Below are 27,122 nucleotides of genomic sequence, written 5' to 3'. Positions count from 1 at the left end.
GGCGCGGAGGGGTCCAGAAAAAAGTGCCCGGGACTTTGTCTGGAGTGGGGCGTGGCCGGCGGATGTGAAGAGCCCCAGGCAAGTACACCAGGGTTGCAGGATCTAATGCCTCAACCCTACATATCTTAGTCTGCAGGCCCCATCTCCCCGAGACGCAGAAGTCTGGTCCCTGAGCATCTTCCACGCTCAGACCCAGGAATCCGGACCCCCAGACCTCTGCTTCCTCAGACCAAGAAGTCAGGACCCCAGCCCTTTCCTATCTTTCCACCTGTTTCTGGCCTTTTCTTCTGGGGGCCTGATGGTGTTCTTTAGGACCAAAGGGAAATCAGGACATCTGGATGCTCTTTAGGACAGAGGGAGAAGTAGATGGGTTGGAGTTGAGGCAGACGCTTAACTCACCGAGCCACCCAGGCGCCCCTCTCTTGGAATACCTTTGTATTCTGTTTACAGAATTTCTATTTCTGTTTACAGAAAAGTTACAAAGTTAATACAGAGAGTCCTCATACAGTCCTCACCCAGCTTCCCCCAATGTTATCTTCTTGCATGGTTGCGGAAACTTTGTTGCAACTAAGAAACTAACATGACTATTAGCCAAATCCAGACTTTATTTGAAATTTACCAGTTTTCACACTCAGGTCATCTATTTTCTGTTCCAGAAGCTGATGCAGGTTGACATTTCATCCAATCTCCTTTGTCTCCTCGTTCGGCTGCAGCCTCTCTGTCTTTCCTGACTTTTTACAACCTTAACAATTTTGAGGAATGCTACTCACTTATTTTATAAAATAGAGGTCCATTTTAATTAATAATTCTAATTTATTTCTTTGATAATTCTAATTTATTTAATCCTCCCTTCACAGATGATCAGACTGTGCCTCAGAGAGTCCAAGTAAGTTTCTCAAGGTCAGAGAGCTAGGAAGTGGCACAAGTGAAATTTGAACCTCAATTCTGTGTTCTTAATGGAGACTCAAGTAGGAGCCAGATTATGTAGGACATGATAGGCTGCAGTAAAGACTTTGGGGTTTGGGGGTGTTGGTTTTTTTTTTTTTTTTTTTTCATTTTAGAACACTGACATGGCTTCAAACATTTGTAAGCTGAGGTGTGACATACTTTGACTTATGTTTGAGGAAAAACACTGTGTCAGCAGTTTGGAGAACAGGCTCTGGTGGAAAGCAAGGAAGCATGCTGATATCCTTCAGGCCAGGAGTGGTGGTGACGCCCAAGCGGGGTGGGTAGGGGAGTGGGGATGGGAAGATATGAATGGATTTAGGATGTTTTTTGGAAGAACCATCAGAATTTGTTGCAGGGCTTCTGGGGGTGATTAATGAGGAATCAAGGATGATGCAAAGTCCCAGATGCCTGAGTGGCTCAGTTGGTTAAGCATCTGCCTCTGGCTCAGATCTTAATCCCAGGGTCCTGGGACTGAGTCCCACATGGGGCTCCTTGCTCAGTGGGATGACTGCTTCTCCTCTGCCTGCAGCTCCCCCTGCTCATGCTCTCTCTCTGCCAAATAAATGTTTTTGTTTTTGTTTTTTTTTAAGGATAATGCAGAGTTTTTGGCCAGAGCAATGTATTTGAACATAATTTTTTTTTTTTAACAGAACTTCACAACATCCCTCTTTAGGAATGGGAAAGCCCAGATACCCAAGACCTTCCATTTATTGAGTTCTCTGGAATCCACGACCTGTGCTGGGTGATGCTGGTGACTCAGAGACGTCACCTGCCCTCTAAGGAGTCTGTCTTGAGGGGTGGGGTCAGACACAGAGATGGACGGTAACATTCCCAGGTGATGAGAGCTTGCAAACAGGAACAGGAGGCGAGCAATGAGTGATGCTCCTGAGGTTAAAGGGGTAAGGTTGGGGGCCAGGAAAACATCGCTGCGCAGGTGTGGGGCTTCTTTGGGTTTTTTGTTTTGTTTTGTTTTGTTTTTAGGAAAGGTGGCCTTTGATCTAGGGTGAGTGGGTACTTGATGTAGAAGAAATGGTGTGAGCAAAGGCCAGGTGGCTGGGATTGAAAGGTTTTTTTGTGTTGTTGTTGTTTAAGATTTTATTTCTTTGTCGGACAGAGAGAGCACCAGCAGGCAGAGGGGCAGGCAGAGGGAGAGGGAGAAACAGGCTCCCGGCTGAGTAGAAAGCCCCACGAAAGCCCCACGCCGGGATCGATCCCACGACCCTGAGATCATGACCTGAGCTGAAGGAAGACGCTTAACCGACTGAGCCACCCAGGCGTCCCTGTAATGGGAAGATTTTTTTATCCCAAAGCAGGGGCTTTCCTTTCCGGGCGAGCGGGTCTCATCCATCCGTGATGTCCTATCCGGAAGAGGCAGGACTATTTTGTTCAGACGGGTCTCCAAAATGGGCTTCGAATCCCCGCTCCGCCACCGACGAGAGCGGGACCTAAGGCAAGCTGCCTAAGCTTTTCGAGTTCCCTCTTCGCCACTTGGCGCTTCCTGCTCGACTGCAGCAGAACGGAACTGCTTCCCGTTCTGCTTTGTTTTCTCCTACTTCTCTCATCAGGGTCCGATCGTCAATTTACCAAGGACCCGGCGCTTTAAGATCCTCCGCCCGCACTAGAGAGTGGAGGCGGGCTCTTGGGTCTCTAAGGGAAGGTCCTTTATGCGTCTTCCAAACTGGACAGGCACCCCTGAGTCCCGGGCAGCGAAACTTCCGATTCGCTGGGGAACGCAGCAGGCTATGCGTTGGAGCTCCGCCCACTCCGTATTGCGTAACGCATCGCAAGATAGTCATCCTTGGCTCCGATTGGCGAGTGAGCTCGCGCTGCTTTCGAGTCTCCGCCCCGCTGCCGTCCCGTCGGCGAGCCAGACCTCTTGCTCTTTGATTGGGTATATTTCTGAGCGCTCCCTTGCTCTGTGATTGGTTATGGTCTCTCCGGCCCTTCTCCGGGCCTTCTTGCTCCATCGTCCAGCGTCGTCGGATGCCATTGTCACTGTTGTGTGGGTCAGTGGCGGGGCGGGGGGGGCGGGGGCGGGAGGCGGTGGAGATCCTCCCCAGGCCTGGAGATGCCGAGTGAAACTTGGAGGGGGGATCCTGCCCAGGGGTCTTGGCCCACGAGGGAGCCCACTGCCTCATCTCCACCCCACCTTAGGATCCCCTTCCTTTCACGTCCCCCACGGGCCTCGGGCAAAGTCCCAAGACTGGACCTTTAGAGCCTCCATTCATTCCCTTAAGTCCTCGCTTCCATCCCCTCCAGGGGACCCTGGGATGCCCTTGGGGTCCCTGCTCTCCCTTGAGCCTTACCCGCTCTTTCAACCCATCCAACTTGGGGGCCCTCAGGAGTGCAGGGTAAGCGTCAGGGCCTCTGGGTCTTGGGGGCTTCTCCCACTGCCGCCCCTACCCTTACATCCTCCCTCTCCCCCGAGTCCTCCCCCCACCTCTCTTCCTTACCCCCTTAGAGACTCTCCCCACCTCTGGGGGCTCTGGCCTCACTGCGTTCCTCCCAGCCCAGGGATCGCTAGACTTTTACCCAAGAGTTACCCCTTCTTCCTAAAAGAGTCCTGCAGATTGAGGAGTGGTTCCCAGCCCACAAGGTCAGGATCCACCCCCCTTGTTGTTTATGCCTCCCCTACCCCAACTTCTAGGCCCTTCAGAAAGGAGATGGGACCTACCCACCCTCAGGAGTCCAGCCTCCTCTCCTTCTAGCCCCTTTCCCCTTCTTTCCCAGCCCACCATCCCCTTGGGAAGTCCTTGAACCCTGTAAGGGGGGACAGCCATTCTGAAGGCCCCCACTCCTTCAGGAGATCCCAGGTGTCCTTCATATCCAGGGGGAGAGGGTCTCCAGGGACATGTCTGCCTTCAGACCTGTATTTCTTCCCCTTCTTATTCGTTAGGGCCCAGCCCCTCACTGCCATTCTCCCCTCCCCCAACCCCATCTTTCCAGGTGTTTTATTGACACTTCTGAAATTCAGGAGGTCATCTGTAGGCCACCCTTACACTTTCATATACCCACTCCCCCGACCTGAGGGTCTTCTCTGCCAGCTCCTCTGCTGGGTTCCCTCCCTTAGACATCCCACTGTCTCCCTAGGACCTCTGTCCTCACTGCTAGCTCCCTCACACTCAGGATGCCCTAGGGTATCTTTCTCGTAAAGGGGGTCATTCCTGCCCCGTGAACCTCCCTCTTTCTTGAGGCCTCTCTTCTCACAGCCCTCTCCCTGCACTGTCAAGAGGTCTGTAAAATTCAGGGTCTCTCCCTTCTTTGGAATCGCCCCTTTCCCATTGCCATACATTTGGGATGATCCTTTCCATTGTCATCTTTTTTTCAGGGTTACCTGCATTCAGGGGGTCACCTGGGGAGCTCCCCCACATTTGGAGAACTCCCACACAGCACTCCCCAACTCAGCGACAGTCCCCTCAGCCCTCAGAGCAGAACCTTCTTGGTTCTGAGAGTGATTCTCAGGGCCTCCCTGAGCTGCAGCAGTTTCCCCTCTCCTGGGCTTCCTCTTACACTCCCAGAAGACCCAGCATCTTACCCCCATTCTTCCAACTGTCTCCCAGAGTCACTGTCCTAAGACCCCTCTTTCCTTGGTTTCCCTATCATCTCACTCACTTTTAGCATCCCTGAGTCATCTTCAGCATCCAGGCCATCAATCCCAGGACCTCCTGTACCTTCCACCTCATCAGCATAACCTCCGGCACTCTCCCCTTCCCCCCACACCTGGGCCTGCCTGCTCTTGCCCTCACACCTCCCCCAGAATTAACCTTGGGGCACTCCCAAGGATCTTCTCCTTACACTTATCACAGATAGAATTCCCTCTCTTGTCCGCTTGGCCTTAGGATTCTCAACCTTCTCACTCCTTCCCAGCCTCGTCCAGACTCTAATTCGCACTCCAGGTTCCCAGTACCTTTGTCTCATACATGGGAAGGGCTTTCCTGCTGGCTTTCATGAGGAAGTGGAAGATCCAGGTTACTAGGCTCCCAGTCAAACATGCTTAGGTCAGCAGTCACTGCTCAGGCCTGCGTCCCACGTTGGGCCTTGGAGCAGGGCACTTTCCCCCCCACCCTGTGGTGGCCAGAGTGCTTGGCAAGAGGTTACTGGAGTGAAGGGGTCATATTTGTGGGCTAGGTCTGAAAGGAATCCCCCTAATGCCATTTGGCTATGAATGATTTTCAGACCACTTGAAAGTCGAGATTTGCTAGAAGCGTCTGCTAAAGTGGCAGTGGGAGTCTGTAGGCCTAAGGGTCCCAAAAGGGAGATTACGTAGACATGTTCCCTTGTATTATCTCATTTAAACTTTACGAACATAATCTTTCAAAAAGTGCTTAATATGTTTTATATTTATATTCATATTCTTTTAATACAAGTAAATGAACTCTTTCTGGTGTATAGTTCCAAATTTTGGACAAACGCATCAAATGCATAGCCATGTAACCATGACGACCACCAAGACACAGAATACTTCTCTCATCCCCCCCCCAAATTCTCTTGAGTTGTCCCTAAGTTATAATAACCTAAAAGACACAAAACAAACAAACAAAAAACCAGTATCTTCTGGAGGGCAGTTTGGTCTTATCTAACAAAATAAAAAGGCACAGCCCCTTAGACCTGATGATACTACTGCATGGGGGTTACCTATACATGGATTAGTTACCCCCCCCTGTTTGAAAAAAAAAAGATTTATTTATTTATTTGAGGTGGAAGAGGGGCAGAGAGAGGGGGAGAGAGAATCTCAAGCAGGCTCCCCACTGAGCACAGCACCTGACTCAGGGCTTGATCCTAGGACCCTGAGATCATGACCCAAGCCAAAATCAAGGGTCTGCCACTTAACCAACTCAGCCACCCAGGCACCCCTAATTACCCACCCCTCACACCATTTTACTGACCAATAAACAATGCTCAGAGAAGTCACTCATGTCATTTTGGCAAACATGCAACAAAACCAGCCAAGACAAACTTGTTTTGATGCCAGAGCTTTGTCTTCTTCTGTATGCTGCATTCCAGACCAGCGACAATGATGATGTCACAGCGGGAGAAAATAACACATTTTTTGAAAACTTGGAGGTAACTGGACTCTATTCCAAGTGGCTTTATCTAGTCCAATCTCACAGCAGCCCTAATAGGTATTATTCTCATTTTACAGGTGAGGACACGAAGGCACAGAGAGGTTAATGTCTTGCCCAAGGTCAGAGCTGAATGTATGGCCTTTCTGAGCTATTCTGGCTACCTTCCTTCTGAGTTTTTATGTTCTCTTGGAGCAATTTGAGGAAAATAAAGGGATTTTTGAGATGACAAATTAGGTGGAAATCCACCAGTAGAGAATGAGATCTACTGAAAGCTGCTGGGAAAGAAAGTGTTGAAAGCAGGCTCAGAGAGAACAGGACAGGATACCTGTGATGTAACATAAAAAATGGTAGTCCAAAGCTGGTATGCGTTGTACAATAAAGATTTTGTCAGGCCTTTGTTCCTGGCTCCTGGAAGGGAACCTCTAAAACTCTTGCAATTTTCTGAGCTACAGAAGTGTCTTTGATATTTACGATGGGCCCTGAGACCACACCTAAGTTTATGGTAACAGGGCGACTCACAGTGGGACCCTAGATGGTTTGAAGGTGGGGGCTTTCCATGCTGGAAAGACCAACCATGTCCTTAGGGCTTTGGGGCTTTGAGCCTTGTGACGTCAGCCTGAACCCCCTGGGAGGGAAAAGGGTCTAGGGACTAGGGACTGAGTTCAACCACATCATGTGACCAATGATTCAACTCATTATGGCTACATTTAAAAAAAAAAACAAAACACTAAAAACTCTGGACACCAAGGCTCAGGTGAGCTTCTTGGCTGGTGACACACATCCACATGCTGAGAAGGCAATGCATTTTGAGGACACAGAAGCATCACAGTTGGGACCCTCCCTGACCTCCCCCTACAAATCTCATTTGGCTGGTATGAATTTGTGTCCTTTCTTATTTTTTAAGATTTTATTTATTTATTTATTTGAGAGAAAGAGGGACAGAGAATGAGTGGGGGAGGAGGGGCAGAGGGAGAGTAAGAAGCAGCCCGATGTGGGACTCGATCCCAGGACCCTGAGATCATGACCTGAGCCAAAAGAAGACACTTAACTGATTGAGCCACTCAGGTGCCCAACTCACCTGTAGCCTTGATTTTATCCTTTTATGATAAGTCAGAAAACATAAGGAAGAATTTCCCTGAGCTTTGTGAGCTATTCTAGAGAGTTATGAAGCCCAACAGAGGGTAGTGGGAACCTCCATCTATGGCCAGTCCATCAGAAGCGCAGGTGGCATCTGAAGCAAAGGAGAGGGGCACCCTCGTGGGACTGAGACTGTCCCCTGTGGGATCTGATGCCACCGCCAGATAGGCAGTGTAAGAGTGGAATTAAATTGTAGGACACCTACCTGGTGTCAAAAAATGGCTCAGTGTGTGGCAAACGCATACTTCTGGGGTCGGAAGTGAAATGTAGTAGCTGCATGGGAGTAAAGGAGAAACACCTGGGGCCGAGAGAAGGGCCACCGTTCTCATGTCAAGAAGCAAAGGAGTAACCAGAAAACTTCACTGAAGCCACCAAAGTCCTCATAGTTTTGCCTCATGAAAGAGTCAGTCTTTGGACACCTGCCACACAGGACACAGCCAGGATTAGCCAGAGAAGTGGCTTCAGCCCACAAGAGGCCACTGCTGTGGCCAGTTGGGTCAAGAGTCACTTGTCCCCATGCCTGTCCCTCTTCCAGGCCCCCAAACTTTGGGGAACCAGGGCTTTAAGTGGGATTAGAGAAAAGGTGTGTCTGGGGTGACTGGTCTCCCTCTCTTCTCCGAGGAGGCAAGTCCCAGCTTGAACCTCCACTGGATAGAGAGGGAAGCTGAGGGGAAGGTGTAAGGAGCTGTAATAATCAGAGTTTTAATAACCAGAACTGACTGGAAAGTTAGGGTATCTGACAAAGCTGAGACACCATTAGGGACTGAGAATAAATGTTTTGACAGAGAATGATTGCGTCAGTGATCAGAAACATAGAACAGTTTATTTTTTAAGATTTTATTTATTTATTTGACAGACAGAGATCAAAAGTAGGCAGAGAGGCAGGTAGAGAGGGGGCGGGGAGCAGGCTCCCCCACAAGCAGAGAGCTCCGATGTGGGGATCGATCCCAGGACCCTGGAATCATGACCTGAGCCAAAGGCAGAGGCTTTAACCCACGGAGCCACCCAGGCACCCCTCATAGAATGGTTTTTTATTTATACTTCCTGGGGCCGATAGTCCCTGGTTAATTAGAGGGGGTATCTGGCAACACAGAGAATCTATGCTGAGACTTCTGCCTTGGAGCCTGCCTTCACTCTTATTTTCATTTACACGACTTTGCCTTTCCCCAGGGTCCCAGGTAACCGCCCCATTCCCTCCAAGTCCTGTAACTACTGCAGAAGTCAGGACCTTAGCTCACATAGTTCAAGGTTATGACCTTGGCCAAACCTGTTGCCCTAGCAACACACCCTTTGAAATTTCCCAGGTCACAGCAACTTTGAAGGACGGCTCTCATGGCAGGATCTGGGGGTTCAGGGGGAAAACAGAAGCCCCCCAGCATCCTCCCCACCCCAACCGTGGTTTAAGGAATTCATAATGTTCAGTGCTTATCCATTTTAGGACCTGTCTGAGTCTGAATTTCACTTCTGCCATTTCCCCACGTGGCCTTAGGCAAGCCCCCTTTATAAAATGAGGTGTTTGCATCGGGGGATCCCATTCGGAGTTCTTTCCCTCTGTGTATACTGACTCCTAGTGGCCAACTGCAGTCCTTGCAGCTAATTTACTGTTGAAGGTTACACAGTCCCCAGCCGGCTGCTGCACTGAAGAGCATGACAGAGTAGGTGTCCCAACCATGTATATCATCAACCACCCAGTAACGACCCCATCAGGGCTCCTAGGATGACTATGGAGGAAGAACAGAGAGAGCATGGAAGACAGTTTGTTCTCGTATCTTGTTCTCGCCCTTGCTCTGTATCTTATTCTCCAAAGCTATTTGCATTCCCGCTGCAGATTGGAGCGCCATGGCTGACGCAACTAGGCAGGCTTTTACAAGCTGATAAGATTTAAAATACTATAGTTGCCATTAACAAACGTGAGATCTGGGTCTCAATAAATTCTCTCTTCTTTTGAATCAAAGAAGAATACCTCCCCCTACTTAAATAATCACACTTAGGGATACTCAGATTATCATAGTCAATGTCTGGGGGATGGTTTGCAGTTTGTGAAGTACCTTCATCTATGGTTTCTATTCAGTCATTACAACACGACTTTGAATAGGGGTATCTCCGTCATTTCCATACACGGGGAAAAAGTCACTTGCCTTCACTCAGTCGGGAAGTAGGTGGTAGAATCTGGACACAGGTACAACACTTTTGTCCTTGCCCTGTACCACAGTTGCACACCTCTTTATAAGGCACCCTCTGTCCAACCATCCACCAGGAGGCTGCTTTAGGGTCATGACCAAGAGCCTGGGCTCTAGAGTCAGATTGCCTGGGATTGAACTTTACTAATCATGTGTGTGGTATGGTGCAGGCCTATAACCTTTTGGTTGCTCAGTTTGCTCAACTGTCAAACAGAGTTAATAGTATCTGCATAAGGGAACCCTTGGAAAATTTCAACTCAAAATCTCCCCCTCCCTTTTTTCCCCTTAAAGATCTTATTATTTATTTGAGAGAGAGAGAGCATGAGTAGGGTAGGTGGGGGAGAGGGAGGGAGAAGCAGCCCTGTGGTTGAACAGGGAGCCCAATGCCAGACTAGATCCCAGGACCCTGGGATCATGACCTGAGCCAAAGGCAGATCCATAACCGCCTGAGCCACCCAGGTGCCCCTTTCCCCCCTCCTCTCTTTCTTTCTTTCTTTCTTTCTTTCTTTCTTTCTTTCTTTCTTTCTTTCTTTCTTTCTTTCTTCTTTCTCCTTCTTCTTCTTCTTCTTCGTTATTTGCTATGTAGTGATCTTCTGGGAACCAGAGTGATTCTGTCACCAGGAGATCCTTCATACCACAAAGCTCAGGCCATTTCATTGACAAGAGGGAAGTTTTATAAGCTGTGACTAATAAAAGGCAGAAAGTTAGGAGCTGTTCTTCAGTTTTCACATCTGACCCTAGTCATAAGCATTATTACCTGCTAACTTCTTTGTAATATTTATATTAGAGAAAAGTCAGAACCTGCATTTTAGTGGCTCGAATGAGGAAAAAAGCTGTGATTGAACATGAGCCCTGTCAATCATTTCAGATATAAAGAGAGGAGAGCCTGTCACCTCATCTTGGGAGGAAGCTGTGTTCAGACTATGTCCATGCAGCTGGTCACTGTTGATGATTTCTTTGTTTGTTTTTTTGTTTTGTCTTCCTAAGAGTATGGTGGTGGGGATGGGAAGAAGGGAAGAAGGATGTTCATCCTTAAAAAGATGAACAGAATTAGATAAGGAAATCTTGGGATACCTGGGTAGCTCTATCGCTAGGCATCTGCCTTCGGCTTGGGTCATGATCCCAGGGTCCTGGCATGGAGCCCCACGTGGGGCTCTCTCGCCAGCGGGGAGCCTACTTCTCCTTCTCCCTCTGCTGCTCTGCCTGCTTGTGTACACACACACACACACACTCTCTCTCTCTCTCTCTTTGTCAAATAAATAAGTAAAATCTTTTTTTAAAAAAAAGAGTTTTGGGGTGCCTGAGTGGCTCAGTCAGTTGGGCGTCTGCCTTCAGCTCAGGTCATGATCCCAGGGTCCTGGGATCGAGCCCCACATTGGGCTCCCTGCTAAGCAGGAAGCCTGCTTCTCCCTCTCCTACTCCTCCTGCTTGTATTACCTCTCTTGCTAACTCTCTCTGAGTCAAATAAATAAATAAAATCTTAAAAAGAAAAAAAAAAGAGTTTCTGTATTGAGTGGGATAAGCATTAAACAAAGCACAAAGTGAGGTAAGCAAAGTGAGGTAAGCGTCCAATATATGTCAGTCAACGGTACAAACATTTCCACAGATATAGGTGTGGAATTTGAGAGGGTTTAGCTGAAGTGGGGTTATCTCTGAACAGCCTGTTATTTTCTCCCTTGGGACACACAGCCTCAGGACCCCAGCCCAGCACCCCTCCCAGGCTTGGAAAACATATCCACCACCAGCTTCTTCCCTCCCCAGAGTTGTAGCCTTTTGAAATCATATGCCTTCCCTTCTAAACTTTCCTCTGCTCTTTAGCTCTTACCCCCGTTCACTATAAATTTGGTCAGAGATGGGCCTTTCATGCCTCAGTCCCTCCAAGTGCCCTGGATTCCTGCCTGGGGGTCCGAGTCCTTGTTACTCAAGAGCGCCCCCTTCAGAAGGGATTGCAAAGCAGTGGGGAAAGCTGGGATTAAGAGCCAGACAGCCTTTGCTGAGGTAGGTGGCACTCTTGCTTCCACAGATTTCTCCTGTGTGGCTTTAGAGAAGTTAGTTCACCTCTCTGAGTCTGACTTCTCCACAACAGGGATGCTCTTTACTGCACACCAGCTGTTACCGAAGGAGGTAATTGTTTATAACTGGCTCGCAGTGTGATACATGGTAGATGCTCAAAAATGTTATTTTCTCCTTCCTTCCCCTTCCCTTTCTCTTATTATTTATTACATGGCAACTTAACCAGGGCGAGTTCCCTGAGAAAACTCTCTTTGACCTCCGTACCTATTTTTCTGCATTACGCATAACCTCTTCTGCTTTATCTGTAATTTTTTTTTGTTTTCCAGCTCTCCCTGTCTTCCAAGTGTGTAATTTAAAACTTTTTGTGGGGCGCCTGGGTGGCTCAGTGGGTTAAGCCGCTGCCTTCGGCTCGGGTCATGATCTCAGGGTCCTGGGATCGAGCCCCACGTTGGGTTCTCTGCTCGGCGGGGAGCCTGCTTCCCCCTCTCTCTCTGCCTGCCTCTCTGCCTCCTTGTGATCTGTCTATCGAATAAATAAAATCTTTAAAAAAAAAATAAAAAAAAAATAAAACTTTTTGAGGGGGTTGGGAAGAGGAGCCTGGGTGGCTTAGTGGGCTAAGTGTCAGACTCTTGGTCCCAGCTCAGGTCTCCCATCTAAGGGTCATGAGTTCAAGCCCCACATCCTGCTGCAGCCTACTAAAAAAAAAAAATTTTTTTTTTTAATGCAAAGTCCAACATCTATTCTGGGCTCCTCAGTTTTCTGCCTGATAAGTGGTAACCATGCCCCAAGAGAGCTTTCGGAGAAGCATATAGAATTCTGATCTCTGGGGAAGGAAGAAGGGAAGGAATGTGTCTGTTCTGAGAAACAGACCCGTTTTCTCTCTTCACCAGCCCGTTGATTCAGAGTACATTCTGAAGTGGGTTTTTTTTTTTTGTTGTTGTTGTTGTTGTTTAAGATTTTATTTATTACTTGACAGAGAGAGACACAGCGAGAGAGGGAACACAAGCAGGGGGAGTGGGAGAGGGAAAGGCAGGCTCCCCCCCACTGAGCAGGCAGCCCTATGCTGGCGTGATCCCAGGGGGATCACGACCTGAGCCAAAGGCAGATGACGCTTAACAACTGAGCCACCCAGGTGCCCCTGAAGTTTTTTTTTTATTCCACTTGGAAAGCATTTCCACTCCCACGACCCTCATGCGTTTGCTCTTCCTGGGTTGGAGAAGGCATCTTCCCCTCAACCTCCATCTGGTGTCCTGGCCCTGAAAGACCTCACTCTGGGGACTTCCTGTCTTGTCACACAGCTAGTCGTTGTGACTGCTCTTGAACTCATTCTTGGCATCTGCTTCTGTTCCTCTTCTGTAGAAATAAGGGGCTGTGATTACTCTAGATTAAGATTCCGCAAACTCTTCCTGCAAACGACCAGACAGCAAGTATCTCAGACTCAACTCTGCCAGACATAGGCTGTGGACATACATAAAAGAATGCATGGTCCAATAAAACTTTATTTATGGACACTGAAATTTGAATTTCATATCATTTCCACACATCACAAAACATCTTTCCTCTTTTGATTTGCCCCAACCACTTATTTTTTAAGATTATTATTTTTTTAATTTTTATGGTTAATAATCTCTACACCCAGCTTGGGGCTCACACTTGGGGCTGGGAGATCAAAAGTCACAAACTCTTCCCATTGAGCCAGCTGGGTGCCCCTCCCCCCTACCTTTTAAAATGTAAAAAGCACCCCTGGCTCAAAGTTAGGCAGAGGGCCAGACTTAGCCTCTGAAGTTAGCTTGCTGACCTCACAGAGCAGTAGTTTAATTGTCTTTAAAGGCCCTCCCACCTTTGAGAAACTGTGGCAAAGCCAAGACTTTTCCTTGCCTCTCAGAATAGTGTGCTCAGGTCTGGGATAGGAGAAGCCATCCTTGGAGGACGAGAGAGAGAGAGAGAGAGAGAGAGAGAGAGAGAGAGAGACTGACTGGTGGCTCATTTTCTCACCCTCTCTAATCTGCCTGACCTGGGTCCCAGCCCTGCCATGCCGCAGCCCAAGACAGCCTCAGTGGAACTTGACGTCTGTGTACTCTGAGTGGGTATCCTTGGGCTCCTGGGTCTCTCGTGGTCTGAGGCCTGAGAAGTAGAGGGTTGCATAATGGAGCTCCTCTTGGTTATTCTGCGATTCCGAGGCTTGAGTGAATGATTTGGGTCCTGGACAAGTGTGGGCAACAACATGGAGCTCCCTCTGGTTCTTCTTCAATTCTAGGGAGTGAGCACCGGGAGGAGGGGCTTGGGAAGGACTGCGTGGTGCGGCTTTCCGATTCCGAGCCTGAGGGGAAAACAACCATCCTTCATTCAACGGCTGCTCGAGAGCTTACCATGTGCCAGGTGCCTCGAGGACCTGGGGGTTGATTACATCTTGGGGCAGGAACAAACAGTAAATAACATCTGTGTGGAGGCCAAGAAAAATAAGGCTGTACACACCTCAAGTCTAGCCCTGACATAAGTACAGCCATCTTGGCAAAGCAAAAGCTGGCACCTTGCACCCCCTCTCTACCTGCTCCCCTCCCCTCGGTAGTGTGTGTGACATCTCTCAGCCACCCCTGGCTGCCGTAAAAGAAAAACAAATAGTTAACTTGCAGAGATCACAATCCTGCAAGACAGGAGTCTCCCTCGGTTTACAAATGTCCTAGTGATCTACAACAAAGAAGCTATCTTATCAATAGTCCAATTTCCAGAGGCAAGTAACTCAGTTCCTCAAGCCCTAATGTGGCCCTCCCCTCCATAAAAACTGAAGGAAGCTGAGGCAGAAGGAAATGTAAATAAATTTAAATTTCTTCTAAACCTAAATCTCACTAACAAGGTTACTTGATAGGAGAAATGTGAAACTTTATCTCTAAATCTCCAAGATAGTGTCAGCGATCATTCCCAAGCATATGACCCACTGATATACATCTAAAGGGTCTCATAAGAAGATTTTTATTATTGGTAATGAATAACCTTTTCCCCAGACAACAGCTAGTCCCTCAAGGTCCTGGAGACCTCGCTTCCAAAATTCTTTAGACTCTTACATCATTCATAACCCCCTTTGTCCTCACCCACCACAGAGTCCACCCCTATTCCGCCTTTAAAAACTCTGACTATCATCTAGTTCAGGGTCCAAGTCCCTACTCCGCTGTGTCGGGTATACTTGGGCCCAAGCTTAAGCTTGCTGAATAAGCCCTCGTGTGATTGCACTGGTGTTTGGCTCCTTGGTGGTCTCTCAGATGTGAAAACTCGGGTATAGCAGGGCTTAAGCTACCCGTTCTGTGGTTCTTTTGCTGTGGCAGCCTGAGCAAACAAACACAGGCAGATTCCTGTGGCCACCACCACAGTCAAGACGAGAACTGTCCCATTGCCGCAAAGCTCCTCGCTTGCTATTCCTTTATGGTCCTCATCAGCCTCCTGTCCCCAGCCCAGGCAACTATGAATCTGTCCTCCATCTCTACAATTTCACCATTTTCAGGGTGTTATAAATATGGAGTCATGCACATATGACCATTTGAGGTTGGCATTTTTTTTGCCTCTAAGGTTTTTCAACCAGTAGCTTCTCTTGTTTGTTCCTTCCTTTTTTTTATGACTTTAGATTTTATTTATTTGACAGAGAGAGAGCACAAGTAGGCAGAGAGGGAGAGAGGGAAAAGTAGGTTCCCTACTGAGTAAGGAGCCTGACACAGGGCTTGCTCCCAGGACCCTGAGGTCATGCCCTGAGCCGAAGGCAGATGCTTAAAGTACTGAGCCACCCAAGTGCCCCTCATTTGTTCCTTTTGATTGCTGAGTAGTACCCCATGGGGGTAGAGGTACCTGTTTGGGCTTGTAAAGGATAGCATGCAGGAGAAAGAGAGACTGGCGGTGAGAGAGGAAGCAGGGGGCATGCACAGGAAATGGGTGGTGCATGGTCGGGTGTGGGTGGGAGAAGTGGTTTGGGCATATTTTGAAGGGGATTTGCTGATGGGTTAATTGTGAGGTGTGGAGAAGAGAGGAGCAAAAGATGACTTCCAGGATTTCAGCTTAGGCAGCAGGGCGGATGTGGTGCTGAGATGTGTGCTAAGATGGGCCGGGGGGAGGGGAAGCCTACAGGGAAGAGTTAGTCTTAAGTTCTGTCTCAGGCAGGCTCAGTCCAAGATGCCTGTTAGACATCCAAACAGAGGTGCTGCCTCAACAATCAGCTGTCAGTCTCAAGGTCAGGGGTGAGTTTGAAAGATGTAAATTTTGGAGTCATCGGTGTATTAATGTTCTCTCCTGAAACTCTCCAGCATCTGTAGAACACTTGCTAGATGCCAAGTACTATTCTAAATGCTTTACAGTTACAGTGAGCATGGTGAACCCTTAGAACAATCCTAGGTGGAAGAAAAAAAGAAAAGAAAGAGCATGATCCTAGGTAATAAGTATTACTATTTTCCCCCATTTTATAGGTAAAGAAACTAAGGCACAGGGAAATTAAGAGATTTGTCCATGAACGCACGATGATAATACCAGGACTGAACCCAGACCAGCTGACTTCAGAGCCCTGCTCCTAATCACTAAACACACTGCCTCTCGACAATATTAATAAAGATCACATCATTAGTTATAATCAGTAACATCATCAGAGTGGTAATCATGGTATGGCCGCTCCATTTTAAGCAAGTACATGCATTCTAATCCTTGAACCAACTCCCGGAAGGAAGCAGAGGGAGAAATGGAGGCTCTGGGGGAGCGACCGATCTGGTCAAGGTCTCACAGAGAGTAGGTGCCAGAATCAGGACTTGAATCCAACACCTGCTCCTTTTCCACCTTGACATCCCTCGGGGGAAACATTGGGACAGGACAGGACAGGACAGGAGAGGGGCCAGGGGAGAAGTCTGAGCCGAGAAAGCACAGGCAGCCCAAGAGCAACTCACCAGGGGGCTAGGGTTAGGGAACACGTTGATATAGTCCAGGATTGTGCTTCTCCGTGCAGGCCTGGGCCTCGGCGGCATCCCTGCCTGGGCCAGAGTCCCCGCCTGGGCCGGAGTCCCCGCCTGGGCCGGAGTCCCCACCTGGGCCGGAGTCCCCGCCTGGGCCAGAGTCCCTGCCTGGGTCTGTTTCTTCCTCAGAGTCTTCCTGCTGGGGAAACAACCAGCATGTGCCCCTTGGAACCTCACCAGCCCCAGCCCCACACACCAGCCCCACACACATTCTGGCTCCTCACTCACATGACCAGGAGGAGGCAGAGGAAAAGAAAGGTCATGACGCCAGTTCCCAGAAATGCTCCATTGGAGAATGCTTGTGAGACGAGACCCTTATCTGCACAAGGAAACCGACGGCCATCTCTAAGCCCCTCCCATTAACCTGGAGCCTCACACCCACCTGCCACAGGGCACTCGGGCTTTCAGCTCCCTTCCCAGACGTTTTATCTGAAGCCCCTTCTGTCCAAGTCTTGGAAACCCTGGGGCACCCCAGGCCCAGATGACAGGACTTCCAGTTTAGATTTCCCTCTGCATCCCTAGCCACAGGGGCTGAGTGCCCTTTCCCAGCTCCTGCTCTAACCACAGAACCTTGGCCCCTGCCCCATTCAGCATCCAGTTGGCGTCCGGACCTGGGAGCAGCAGGACTGTGGCGCTCTGTTTCCCGTGCACATTCCAGGCCTCACAGGTGACTCTGAGGCCAGAGCCCAGCGGCCCACTGAGGCTCAGGGAGCTGTTGGCCCAGGGCCCCGCAGAGCTGGAGGTGACGGTCCAGGAGGCGTTGCTGTGGTTCCCCTCCAGCAGCTCCTCCCCCAGCCGCCAGCGCAGGGTGGGGGCCGGCTGTGCTCGGGAGGAGCAGTTACAGCGCAGCCCCTCACCCTCCCAGGAGCAGGAGGGGCTGAGCAGCCGCGGAGGGTCTGCGGGAGAAAGGGGAGGGGTCGGCCGTGTCTCTCCTCCCCAGGCCCGGGCAGCCTGCCCCCAGATGTCCCCACACTCACAGACCACAGAGAGATGCAGGGAGATGTGCTGGGAGCCCAGTGCGTTCTGGGCTTGGCAGGTGAGGTCTCCTTCATGCTTCATTTGTATCTGAGGGAGCTCCAGGATCCCGGGGTCTGAGGGCTGGGAAGGGCTCAGAGTCTGTCCCCCCAGGACCCAGCTCAGCTGGGCTGGGGGGTTGCTGTGGGTGACACAGAGCAGACGCAAGCTTTGGCCCTCCAGGACTGGGAGGGATGTGCCATTCCCGAGGTTTTCCAGGACTAGGAGAGGAAAGAGACAGGACAGATGCTCAGCTGAGGGCACAGGGGCGCCAACATTCCAGACACTGAGGCCCCCAGCATGGCCCCATGAGGCCCTGGTTTCTCTGGTCCCCTTCCTACCTGTTCTATTTGCATACAGGGTCATCACTCTCAGGTTCTCTGGGGCATCTGAAACAGACAGGGTTCTGGCTTTAGACAAGGGGCTGCCCTCTGGACAGAGAACCGTCCTTGGAGACCAAGATGGCAGGATGGGGTTGAGGGGGTGGGGCCGGGGGGGGGCCGTGGATTGAGTCACCAGCTGACCAATTCTCCCCTGAGTGGCCCAAGGGAATAGATAGGTAAGGAGGGCTGGCATCTGTGATTTGTGGTTTATAATAAGAAATATCTGTTTGGTCTCTGTCTGGTTCCTAAAATCCTTGGAATTTCCTACATGATGAGAGTCATAAAGGTGTCTTGATATTAATAACAAACCCCTTTCCACCATACCTGGGTTTATGCAAATGAGGCGATTTTTGGAAAGCACCTCCGTTCCATCCCACCCCTGACTTCCAGGGAAGGGAGAGAGGCCGGAGGTGGAGCCAGTCAGCAATGGCCAGTCATTTGCTCAATCCTGCCTTATTGAAACCTCCATAAAAACCCAAAAGAACACGCTTCGGAGGGTTTCCAGGTGGGTGAGCACGTGGAGGTGGCAGGATCAGGGTGCACCTGGAGAGCGGCCATTGCCCCATGCCTGCCCACCCCCCACCCCACCCGCGTCTCTTCCACCGGCTGTTCCTGTTCTATCCGCTTGTGGTAGCCTGAGACCATCAGTAAAATGTTCCCGAGTTCTGTGAGCTACTTTATCACATTAATTAAATCCGAGGAGGGAGGGGGTCACGAGAAACTCCAATCTATAGACGACGGTTGGTCAGCCTGGGCTTGAGGCTGGCCTCTGAATTCAGTGGCGGGGGGTGGTCTTGTGAGACTGATCCCCCCCACTGCGGGATCTGACTCTGCCTCCAGACAGAGTGTGGTGGAGCTAAACCCCTAGAACGCCTAGATGGCATCAGAGGACTGCCTGGTGGTGTGTGCAGGGGGAGCCCACATCAGAGATGGAATTGGAATCGTCAGCCCCAAAAGGCCTGGGACCCTGCCCCCAGCCCCAGCCTCCTCATCCCTCTCCCTTTCTGGAAACCAGGGCCTGGCAGGTCACACTCACACTGCACAAAGAGGTCCAGGGTACGGCTCCGGGAGCCAAGCCTGTTCTCTGCTTGGCAGGTGTAGCAGCCCGAATCCCCAGGCTTTACCGCCGGCAGCACCAGCTCCAGGGTTCCAGAGCCCCCGGGGTGGGACCTAGAGAGGACCCGGTCCTCCCGGGCCCAGCTCAGCGTGGCTGGGGGCTGGCCGTCAGCAGCACAGAGCAGTCGCAGGAACTGGCCTTTCTCAGCCTCCAGATGTGAGCTGTTGCCCTGGGGCTCCAGGGCTGGAAACAGCAAGAGAAAGGCTGCAGGGAGGAACAACGTCTCCCTCACCCTCCTGGCACCAGCTTGTCCTCCTGCCAGGACTAGCCCCCTCCCTGCCCCAGGTCCTCTGTACCTGACGTGTTGACTCGGGAAACGCTGATAGCCAGGTCTTTGGGGGCATCTGCAACAAGATTGAGAGCTGACTCTGGGGACGAAGATGGGGTTCCTTACAGTCTGAGAGAACGCCCGCGGGATGGAGAAAGTGGGACTACCCTCTGGACACAAGTGACAAACATGCGCTGAGGCAGTGTGCTGGGCGCCTCACTGGCCTCTCTGGGCTGCCCCCACCATCACCAGCTGCTGCATCTCTCCACCTGCACAACCTCCGTGCCCATCAGCACACTCCGATGCCCCGCCACCAGACTCACAGGCGACATTAAGTCTGGCGGTTCTCTCTGTGCTCACGCCCTTCCTGGAGAAGTACACACGGCAGGTGAGGTCGGTGCTATGGTCCTGGGGTCTCGGAGTGAGAGTAAGCACTGAAAAGTAGGAGGACTTGGGTCTGGGCCCTGGGGCGGAGACGGCGTCCCCCAGCCAGGAGAAAGTAGGGGCTGGACATTCCTCAAAGTTCCAGTTAAACACACAGATGACTGCCACCGGACGTCCTGGCTCCAGGATCTCTGGGACGTAGACATCTGGCTTCTGGGTGAGGTCTGGGACACAGAGAGGGCACATGGGAGCCCCGGAAGGGGATGTTGCAGGGGGCGACCCCTGGTCTGTTCCCCACAGTACCCCCTTCCCACTGGGCAGGAGGTGGGGGATGGCAGGGAGGAGGAGAGGCCCCACCCCCGGTCAGTTCCGCACCTGTCACTTGCAGATTGAACTGGTTTCTTACAAAACTGTATTGCGCGTAATAGCCTCTCTCCACCCGAAAGAAGTACCATCCCGAGTCTTCCATCTGGGCCTCTCTGATCAGCAGGGAACAGCTCCGGTTCTGGGGATTGCCAATGAGCTGGAATCGGTCCCTGGGCACGGTCTGCACTGCTCGATTCGGGTTGTTTGTGGCCACTGGCCTCCCGATGCCCGAGTCTGTCCCGCTGAGGAACCAGTAGCCAAGAGCGGGGGTGTCCTCTGTCCAGCCAATCGGGGGGTAGGAGAAGGTGCAGGGCACAAGCACACACAGGCCCTCCTGCACAGTCACCTCCTTCTGTACTTGCAGTGAGAATCCCCAGGACTGAGCCAGAGACCCTGTGGGAGACAGAGGTTCAAGCTCCAGCCCCTGGCCCCGGGCCCCCACCCAGGCCCCTTCTGGCCCTTGGCCCACTCACCACCGGACAGCAGGGCCAAGAGCAGCAGTGGGAGCATCTCTACACAAGGAGGCCCTTGGGCCGGGCCCCAAGACGCTGGGACAGGCAATGGGCGGAGCAGAAGGGGAAGAACCCGGCAGAGGAAGCTGAGCCCCAGGCGCCTGATGCTGGGCCCCACATGACACTCCCCGACCTTGCCACTCCCCACCCGTGCTCATCCACTGGGACCCAGTTCTTCCCTGGGGTGCCTGCCGGGTGCACAGGACTGCAGAGCTGATCCTTCCGGCAGTCACCTCCCCAGGGAGGGAGTGGAAGGCCTGTGAGGCTGTGAGGCTGTGAGGCTGTGAGGCCATGGGGCCGGGGCCAGTGGAGGGTAGGGGCTCTCCCCCTGCGCCCTGGGTCACTGGGGAAGCAGAAGTGAAAGTTCACGGTGAACCCTTCTTCAGACAGGGGCCCTGAAGATGGTGGTCAGTGCAGAGGTGGCTTTTGGGGGGATGGGGGAAAGGCTGGTCTAGAAATTTAGAATGTCCAGCTAAAGTCTTTTTGTTTTTTAATTTTTAAAAAGATTTTATTTGAGAGACAGCAGGAGAGAGAAAGAGAGAGAGGATGAGCAGAGGGGAAGGGTGGGGGGCGAGGGGGAGGTGCGGACAAGAAGACACACCGCTGAGCAGAGAGCCTGACCCGGGCTGGATCCCAGGACCCAGAGATCATGACCTGAGCCAAAGGTAGACAGACGCTTAACCAACGGAGCCACCCAAGCATCCTAAAGTTCACTGTCAATTAAACAACGAATAATTTGTTTTGATGTAAGTATGTCCCAAATATTGCAATGGGACATTCCTGTATTAAAATTATTTCTTGTGGAGCCCCTGGGAGGCTCCATCGGTCAAGCATCTGACTCTTGGTTTCAGCTCAGATCATGCCCCCTGGGTCCTGGGATCAAGCCCGGAGGCAGGCTCCTCACTGAGCAGGGAGCCTGCTTTCCCTCTTCCTGCATCCCCACCCCGTACCCCTGCTCCTGTACACACACACTCTCTCTCTCAAATAAATAAATAAATCTATTAAAAAAATTATTTTTTGTTCATACCTGAAATTTGAATTTAACTAGACGCCTTGTGTTTGTAGTTGCTAAATTTGGTAACCCTAGGCCAGTCTTAATTCCATCCCTTCCTCCCTGATTGCTGGGCTCACCGATCCCATGGTCTGTCAGAAGCTCCCACCCCCAAGACCTCAGTCTACTTCTACAGCTCCTCTTCTTTTGCCCTAAGATTGGATGCATTTTCTTGTGTTTTGTTTTGTTTTTAATTTATTTCAGAGAGAGAGAAAGCTCGGAAGCAGGGGGAGAGGGGGATCGACCCCAGGACCCTGGAATCATGACCTGAGCTGAAGGCAGATGCTTAACCGACAGAGCGACCCAGGAGTCCCTGGATGCCCTTACTTGTAATACTTGTGATAAGAACACCCGCACCCATAGGTAAGGGGGATGGGACTGAGTGGAAAAGCTCCCAGATGTTGTCCCCCTCACCCAGTCCTTCTCCTTGAAATGACCCGGGTCACATAGAGACACGTGTTGGTCCACTGAACCTCTGCACCTGGGGACCTAGTACGTGGCAGGTGCCATGGCACACGCCAGAGACACAGGCAAATCAGACACGGTGTCTGACCTCAGGGGACCCAGTTTGGTAAATGAAGCTTCTGAGAAACAGAAAAGCACTGAAGTACTCATAACTCCTCCCACTGCTGACCCCCTCCCCCACACTTGCTAGGAGAGATGGTGATGAGGAAGGCATGGTCACTTCTTCCTGGAAAGCCAAGAGAGGTCTCCTGGGGGAAGGTGACCTGTGGCTGCCTCTGTCTTTGCTCTCATATCTACAGTGTTCATGTGCTCAGGCTGCCATAACAAAGCACCACAGACTGAAGGGTTTAAACAACAGAAGAAATTTTCCCCAACTGCTCTGGAGGCTGGGAGTCTAAGATCAAGGTGTCAGTGTCTTCCCAGGCCTCTGTCCTTGGGGGGTGTACATGCCATCTTCTCAGTGTGTCCTCGCATGGTCATCCCTCTCTGTGTGCTGATCTCTCTTTCTTTCTCTTCTTCTTCCTTTCTTCTTTTCTTTATTTCTAGTAGGCTCCACACCTAGCATGGAGCCCAAAGCGGGGCTTAGACTTATGACCCTGAAATCAAGACCTGAGCTGAGATCAAGAGTTTGACGCTTCACCAAATGAACCACCTGGGTGTCCCCAATGTCTTCTTAGGAGAATGCCAGTCCTATTTGATTTGAGTTTGCTCTATGACCTCATTTTAACTGAATTACCCTTTTAAAGGCCCTATCTCCAAATACAGTCACATTGGTCAGGACTGGGGTTAGGATTCAACATGTGAATGGGGCAAGGCGGGGGACACAATTCAGTAGCTAATAGGCACCTTCTGCACTCTGATCCTGGTCCCCACTGCCCAACCTGGGCTTTATCAGGGGACAGCCCAAATCCCTTCTCCCAGGGAGCCTCCTCTCTGGGGTCTTCACAACATGAAGCTCATAAAAGCCCTCCCGCAGGGAAGAAGGACAGGGAGGGAGGGATGCCTGGGTCTAAAAAGACCCTCTCTTACTTAGCTCGCCCTGATTGTGCTACTGGCAATTCCTTAATTTTTGTATTGTACTTAGTTGTGGAAGATAATAACATTGGGGGACACCTAGGTGGCTCAGTTGATTAAGTGTCTGCCTTCAAATCAGGTTATGATTCCGGGGTCCTGGGATCGAGTCCAGCAGCAGACTCCTTGCTCAGAGCAGAGTCTGCTTCTCCCTCTACCTGATGCTCCCCCTGCTTGTGCACACACACTCTCTCTCTCTCTTTCTGACAAATAAATATAATTAAAAAAAAAAAAAGATGATAACGTTGGAGGGAGGAGGTTCAAATCCACGGGATATCCCTGTGCATTTCCTGGCAACCTCCCATGATTCAATAGTTTCTTCACGATGAAGTTCAAAGCAAACCAAAATAGATCATCACAAAATGCAACAACAACAATGAACAGGCTGATGACTATAAATTGCATCTCAGCCCTGACCCCTTCCTGTCCATTAGATACCTACTCAGAATCTACAATGTGTGTAGTAAAGGAAAAATTTTGCGAGTTCAGTTTTTTATTATTAGACGCAATTGCTACTGACTGTCATGTGTTTTGACAGTGTGAAGTATCTAATTTTCCAAAGTGAAATGCCAGCTCTTTACATAAATACCCAAGGCTGTCCGTGATCTGATCCCTGTTTACTTCTCTAGCTTTCCTATCTTTTTACTCCATTACTTTAAGTTTTTTCCCCCTTTAATAAAGAGTAAAACAGCCCCTGCTGGCATTCACATCCAGGCCCTGGTGTTCGCCTATTAGATACAAATGATTTCACATCAGACACACCCACCCTGTGACCGCAGTGAAACAAGGTAAGGACAAGATTACTTCATAGTCATACCTTAACACAGACACAAACAAGAACATTGTTTAAGCCACAAAATGACCACATAGCCCCCTCTCCCCAACCCCCAATCCAGGGTAATGTAAATGACTGTGGAATATTTACCAACTACAGCTTTAGCCTTTGCTGTGGACCGAATATTGTAACCCTCCCAACACTCATATTCTGGAGTGCTAATCCCCACTGCAGTGGTATTTTGAGATGGGATCTTTGGGAGGTGATTTGGTTGTGAGGCTAGTTTGCTGCATGAGATGTGTGCTCTTACGAAAGAGACCCCAGAGAACACTCTTGCTCCTTCTGCCATGTGAGGACCCAGTGAGAAGGCCCTCATGAATCGGGACACATGCTCTCACTAAATACCAGATATGTCCATGCCCTGATCTTGGATTTCTCAGCCTTCAGAACTGTGAGAAATAAATTTCTGTTTTCTATAAGCTATCTAGTCTGTAGCACTTTATTATAGCAGCCTGAACTGACTATGACAGATTCCACGGGAGCTCAGAGACATCACTTGGTGAGCTGGCATATATTCATCTAACTAAAACCCTTATCAAGATATTGAATATTTCTGGGGTGCCTAGGTGGCTCAGTGGGTTAAAGCCTCTGCCTTCAGCTCAGGTCATGGTCCCAGGGTCCTGGGATTGAGCCCAGGATCGGGCTCTCTGCTTGGCAGAGAGCTTCTCTCCCTCCCCTCTCTCTGCCTGACTCTCTGCCTACTTGTGATCTCTGTCAAATAAATAATTACAATCTTAAAAAAAAAGATATTGAATATTTCCATCATCCGAGAAAATACTATCCATCATGCCCTTACCTATCAATGCCAGGGTTCAGAGTTAGAATCTCTACCCTGTGGATAAGCAGCAGCTCGAAGAAGAAAGCCCCTAACTTCTCAGCTGTGTTCACCTGGAATTTAGCCTCTTCAACATAGCTGTCAAGGAATGAGAGGTGCTAGCAGCCTGCCTTCTCCTGGGAGGAGATGGAGCCTTGTGTCCTTGCTTTACCCACCTGCAATGCAGTTTCCACCATCTTGAACTAGAATATGGATGGAAGTGGAACCAGCAACATTATTCTTAAAAGCCAAAACTGGGAGGGGTGCTTGGGTGACTCAGTGAGTTAAAACCTCTGCCTTTGGCTTGGGTCATGATCCCAGGGTCCTAGGATGGAGCCCCACATCAGGCTCTCTGCTCAGCAGGGAGCCTGCTTCCTCCTCTCTCTCTCTGTCTACTTGTGATCTCTCTCTGTCAAATAAACTAATAAAATCTTCAAAGATTTTATTTGTTTATTTGACAGAGAGAGATCACAAGTAGGCAGAGAGGCAGGCAGAGAGAGAGAGAGGGAAGCAGGCTCCCCGCTGAGCAGAGATCCCGATGCGGGACTCGATCCCAGGACCCTGAGATCACGACCCGAGCCGAAGGCAGCAGCTTAACCCACTGAGCCACCCAGGCGCCCCCCAAAAAAAATTTTTTTTAAAGCCAAAACTGGGAATGATTGAAATGTCTATCAACTGGTGAATGCATAAATGAAATGTGGTGTATATTCATCCAATGTAATAATATTAAGAATAAAATGTTGTTAACAACGGATGCGTGCTCTAACATGGTTGAATCTCAGAAATTTAATGCTTAGTGAAAGATAGCAGACACAATAGACTTTATGTGATTCCATGTGTATGAAATATTCATAAAAACAGTTCATTAGAGACTGAAGGCAGATCAATGATTTCCTGGAGCTGTGGAGGGAGTGGTATTGATTGCAAATGGGTATAAGAATCCTCTTTAGGCTAATCAAAATGTGTGACAATGACTACACAACTATAAATTTACCAAGAATCATTGAACTGTATACTTAGAACGAATTAATTTTATATGTCATATGTTATACCTCAATAAAACATAATTAAAAACCTGTTGGGGACTCCTGCTTCTGAGCACAAGAGGGTAACAGGGCCCAGAATTATCCTCCTGTAAACAACTAGAATACCAAACAAAATACAAGAAACCTCTATTTTCTTTTTTAAAATTTTTTATTTATTTATTTGAGAGACAGAGATCATAAGTAGGCAGAGAAGCAGGCAGAGAGAGAGGAGGAAGCAGGCTCCCTGCTGAGCAGAAAGCCCAATGTGGGGCTCAATCCTAGGACTGTGGGATCATGACCTGAGCCAAAGGCAGAGGCTTTAAATCACTGAGACACCCAGGTGCCCCAAGAAACCTCTATTTTCATACATAGAATGCAGACAGGGAAAAAGTGTGCTTCTTGAGAGAAGGACAAAAATGAAGTCAACCATATAATCATCCAGGTTTTTTGAGAGGAGGATAGCAGTTTGTGGATAGCAGAGTGAGAGGCGATGGGGGCACAATAAAAGGGACTGCAATTTCACTGAGTTGAGGAGCCAGACATGGAAGGTTAAGGAGACTGACCCAGCTAAAATATGTAGGTCAGAGTTTCAGACAGGAGGGATTATTGTGGAGAAAGGGTTCAAGGTCTCCATGGAAGGTCCCTGATGATTGGCAGAATACCAATATGCATGTTCACAGGCTGAAACCCCATGAGGCCAAACAAGAAAATTTCTAAGGAGAGAAGCAATTACTGGAGAGCTATTAGATGGGAGATTCCCAGGGCTCACAAAAGGGCCTGGACTTGTGCATATCCCCTCCAGCCAGAGTGAAGATACCTCCTTGAATCCATGGGGCACTCAGTAAAAGTTCTAAAAAGGCCATGGCATTCAAGTGAAAGAAAATGACCCTAACACTAGACCTATCTTAGGAGGGGCTAAAAATTAAATAGTCTTTTTTTAAAAGATTTTATTTATTTATTTGACAGAGAGAGTGATCACAAGTAGGCAGAGAGGCAGGCGGGGGGTGAGGGGGGAAAGCAGGCTTCCCGATGAGCAGAGAGCCCAATGCGGGGCTCAATCCCAGGTCTCTGAGATCATGACCTGAGCTTAAGGCAGAGACTTAACCCACTGAACCACCCAGGCACCCCTAAAAATGAAATAATCTTAAAAATATTGGCCCAGAGGTTCCTAGGTGGCTCAGTCGGTTAAGCATCTGCCTTCAGCTCAGGCCATGATCCCAGGATCCTGGGACTGAGTCTTGAATCAGGCTCCCTGCTCAGCAGGGAGCTTGCTTTTCTCTTTCCCTCCACCCCTCCCCATGCCTGTGCTCTTTCATTCTCTCTCTCTGTCAAATAATCTTAAAAAATATATTGTCCCAATAGACATGTAATTTAACTGCCTTAAAAAAAAAGTTTGTTCGGGACGCCTGGGTGGCTCAGTTGGTTAAGCGGCTGCCTTCGGCTCAGGTCATGATCCCAGCGTTCTGGGATTGAGTCCCACATCGGGCTCCTTAC

At 49.9% G+C, this 27,122-nt stretch overlaps 1 protein-coding gene across 20 annotated transcripts; it reads right to left on the bottom strand.

The window, feature by feature from the left end:
- Positions 1-8,075: 8,075 nt before the first annotated feature.
- Positions 8,076-20,675, bottom strand: SIGLEC10 (sialic acid binding Ig like lectin 10). 20 transcript variants are annotated; one of them, XR_014305359.1, is made up of 13 exons: positions 20,329-20,675; positions 19,865-20,248; positions 19,429-19,713; positions 19,134-19,181; positions 18,757-19,020; positions 17,679-17,726; positions 17,301-17,558; positions 16,935-17,219; positions 16,552-16,642; positions 16,258-16,462; positions 13,359-13,664; positions 12,767-12,802; positions 12,478-12,713 (listed from the first exon to the last, which is right to left on the bottom strand). XR_014305359.1 is itself a non-coding variant. In XM_082709950.1 (12 exons), the coding sequence occupies exons 1-11, from the start codon at positions 20,363-20,365 to the stop codon at positions 13,398-13,400; spliced, it is 2,169 nt and encodes a 722-aa protein (XP_082566076.1). In that variant the 5' UTR covers positions 20,366-20,675; the 3' UTR covers positions 12,478-12,697; positions 13,359-13,397. The 20 variants fall into 20 exon arrangements, 11 of the variants coding, with proteins under 11 accessions (XP_082566076.1, XP_082566081.1, XP_082566083.1 ...); XR_014305360.1 differs by having other exon boundaries at positions 13,340-13,664; positions 16,258-16,459; XR_014305361.1 differs by having other exon boundaries at positions 16,258-16,459.
- Between the last annotated feature and the right edge of the window lie 6,447 nt (positions 20,676-27,122).

This window comes from Mustela nivalis (genome assembly GCF_964662115.1).
Source record: "Mustela nivalis genome assembly, chromosome: 18".
NCBI lineage: Eukaryota > Metazoa > Chordata > Mammalia > Carnivora > Mustelidae > Mustela > Mustela nivalis.
The sequence above is the reverse complement of the archived record's forward strand: the minus strand, read 5'-3'. Positions and strand labels throughout refer to the sequence as shown.

What these genes read in the sequence shown, in the direction of transcription:
- SIGLEC10 (XM_082709955.1), bottom strand. Translation starts at nt 20,365, where the DNA reads ATGCTCCCACTGCTGCTCTTGGCCCTGCTGTCCGGTG. An exon ending in CTTGGCCCTGCTGTCCGGTG is followed by an intron (nt 20,249 to 20,328) that starts GTGAGTGGGCCA and finishes TGTCTCCCACAG; the next exon opens with GGTCTCTGGCTCAGTCCTGG. An exon ending in TCCCTAACCCTAGCCCCCTG is followed by an intron (nt 13,665 to 16,257) that starts GTGAGTTGCTCT and finishes TTTTCCCCTCAG; the next exon opens with GCTCGGAATCGGAAAGCCGC.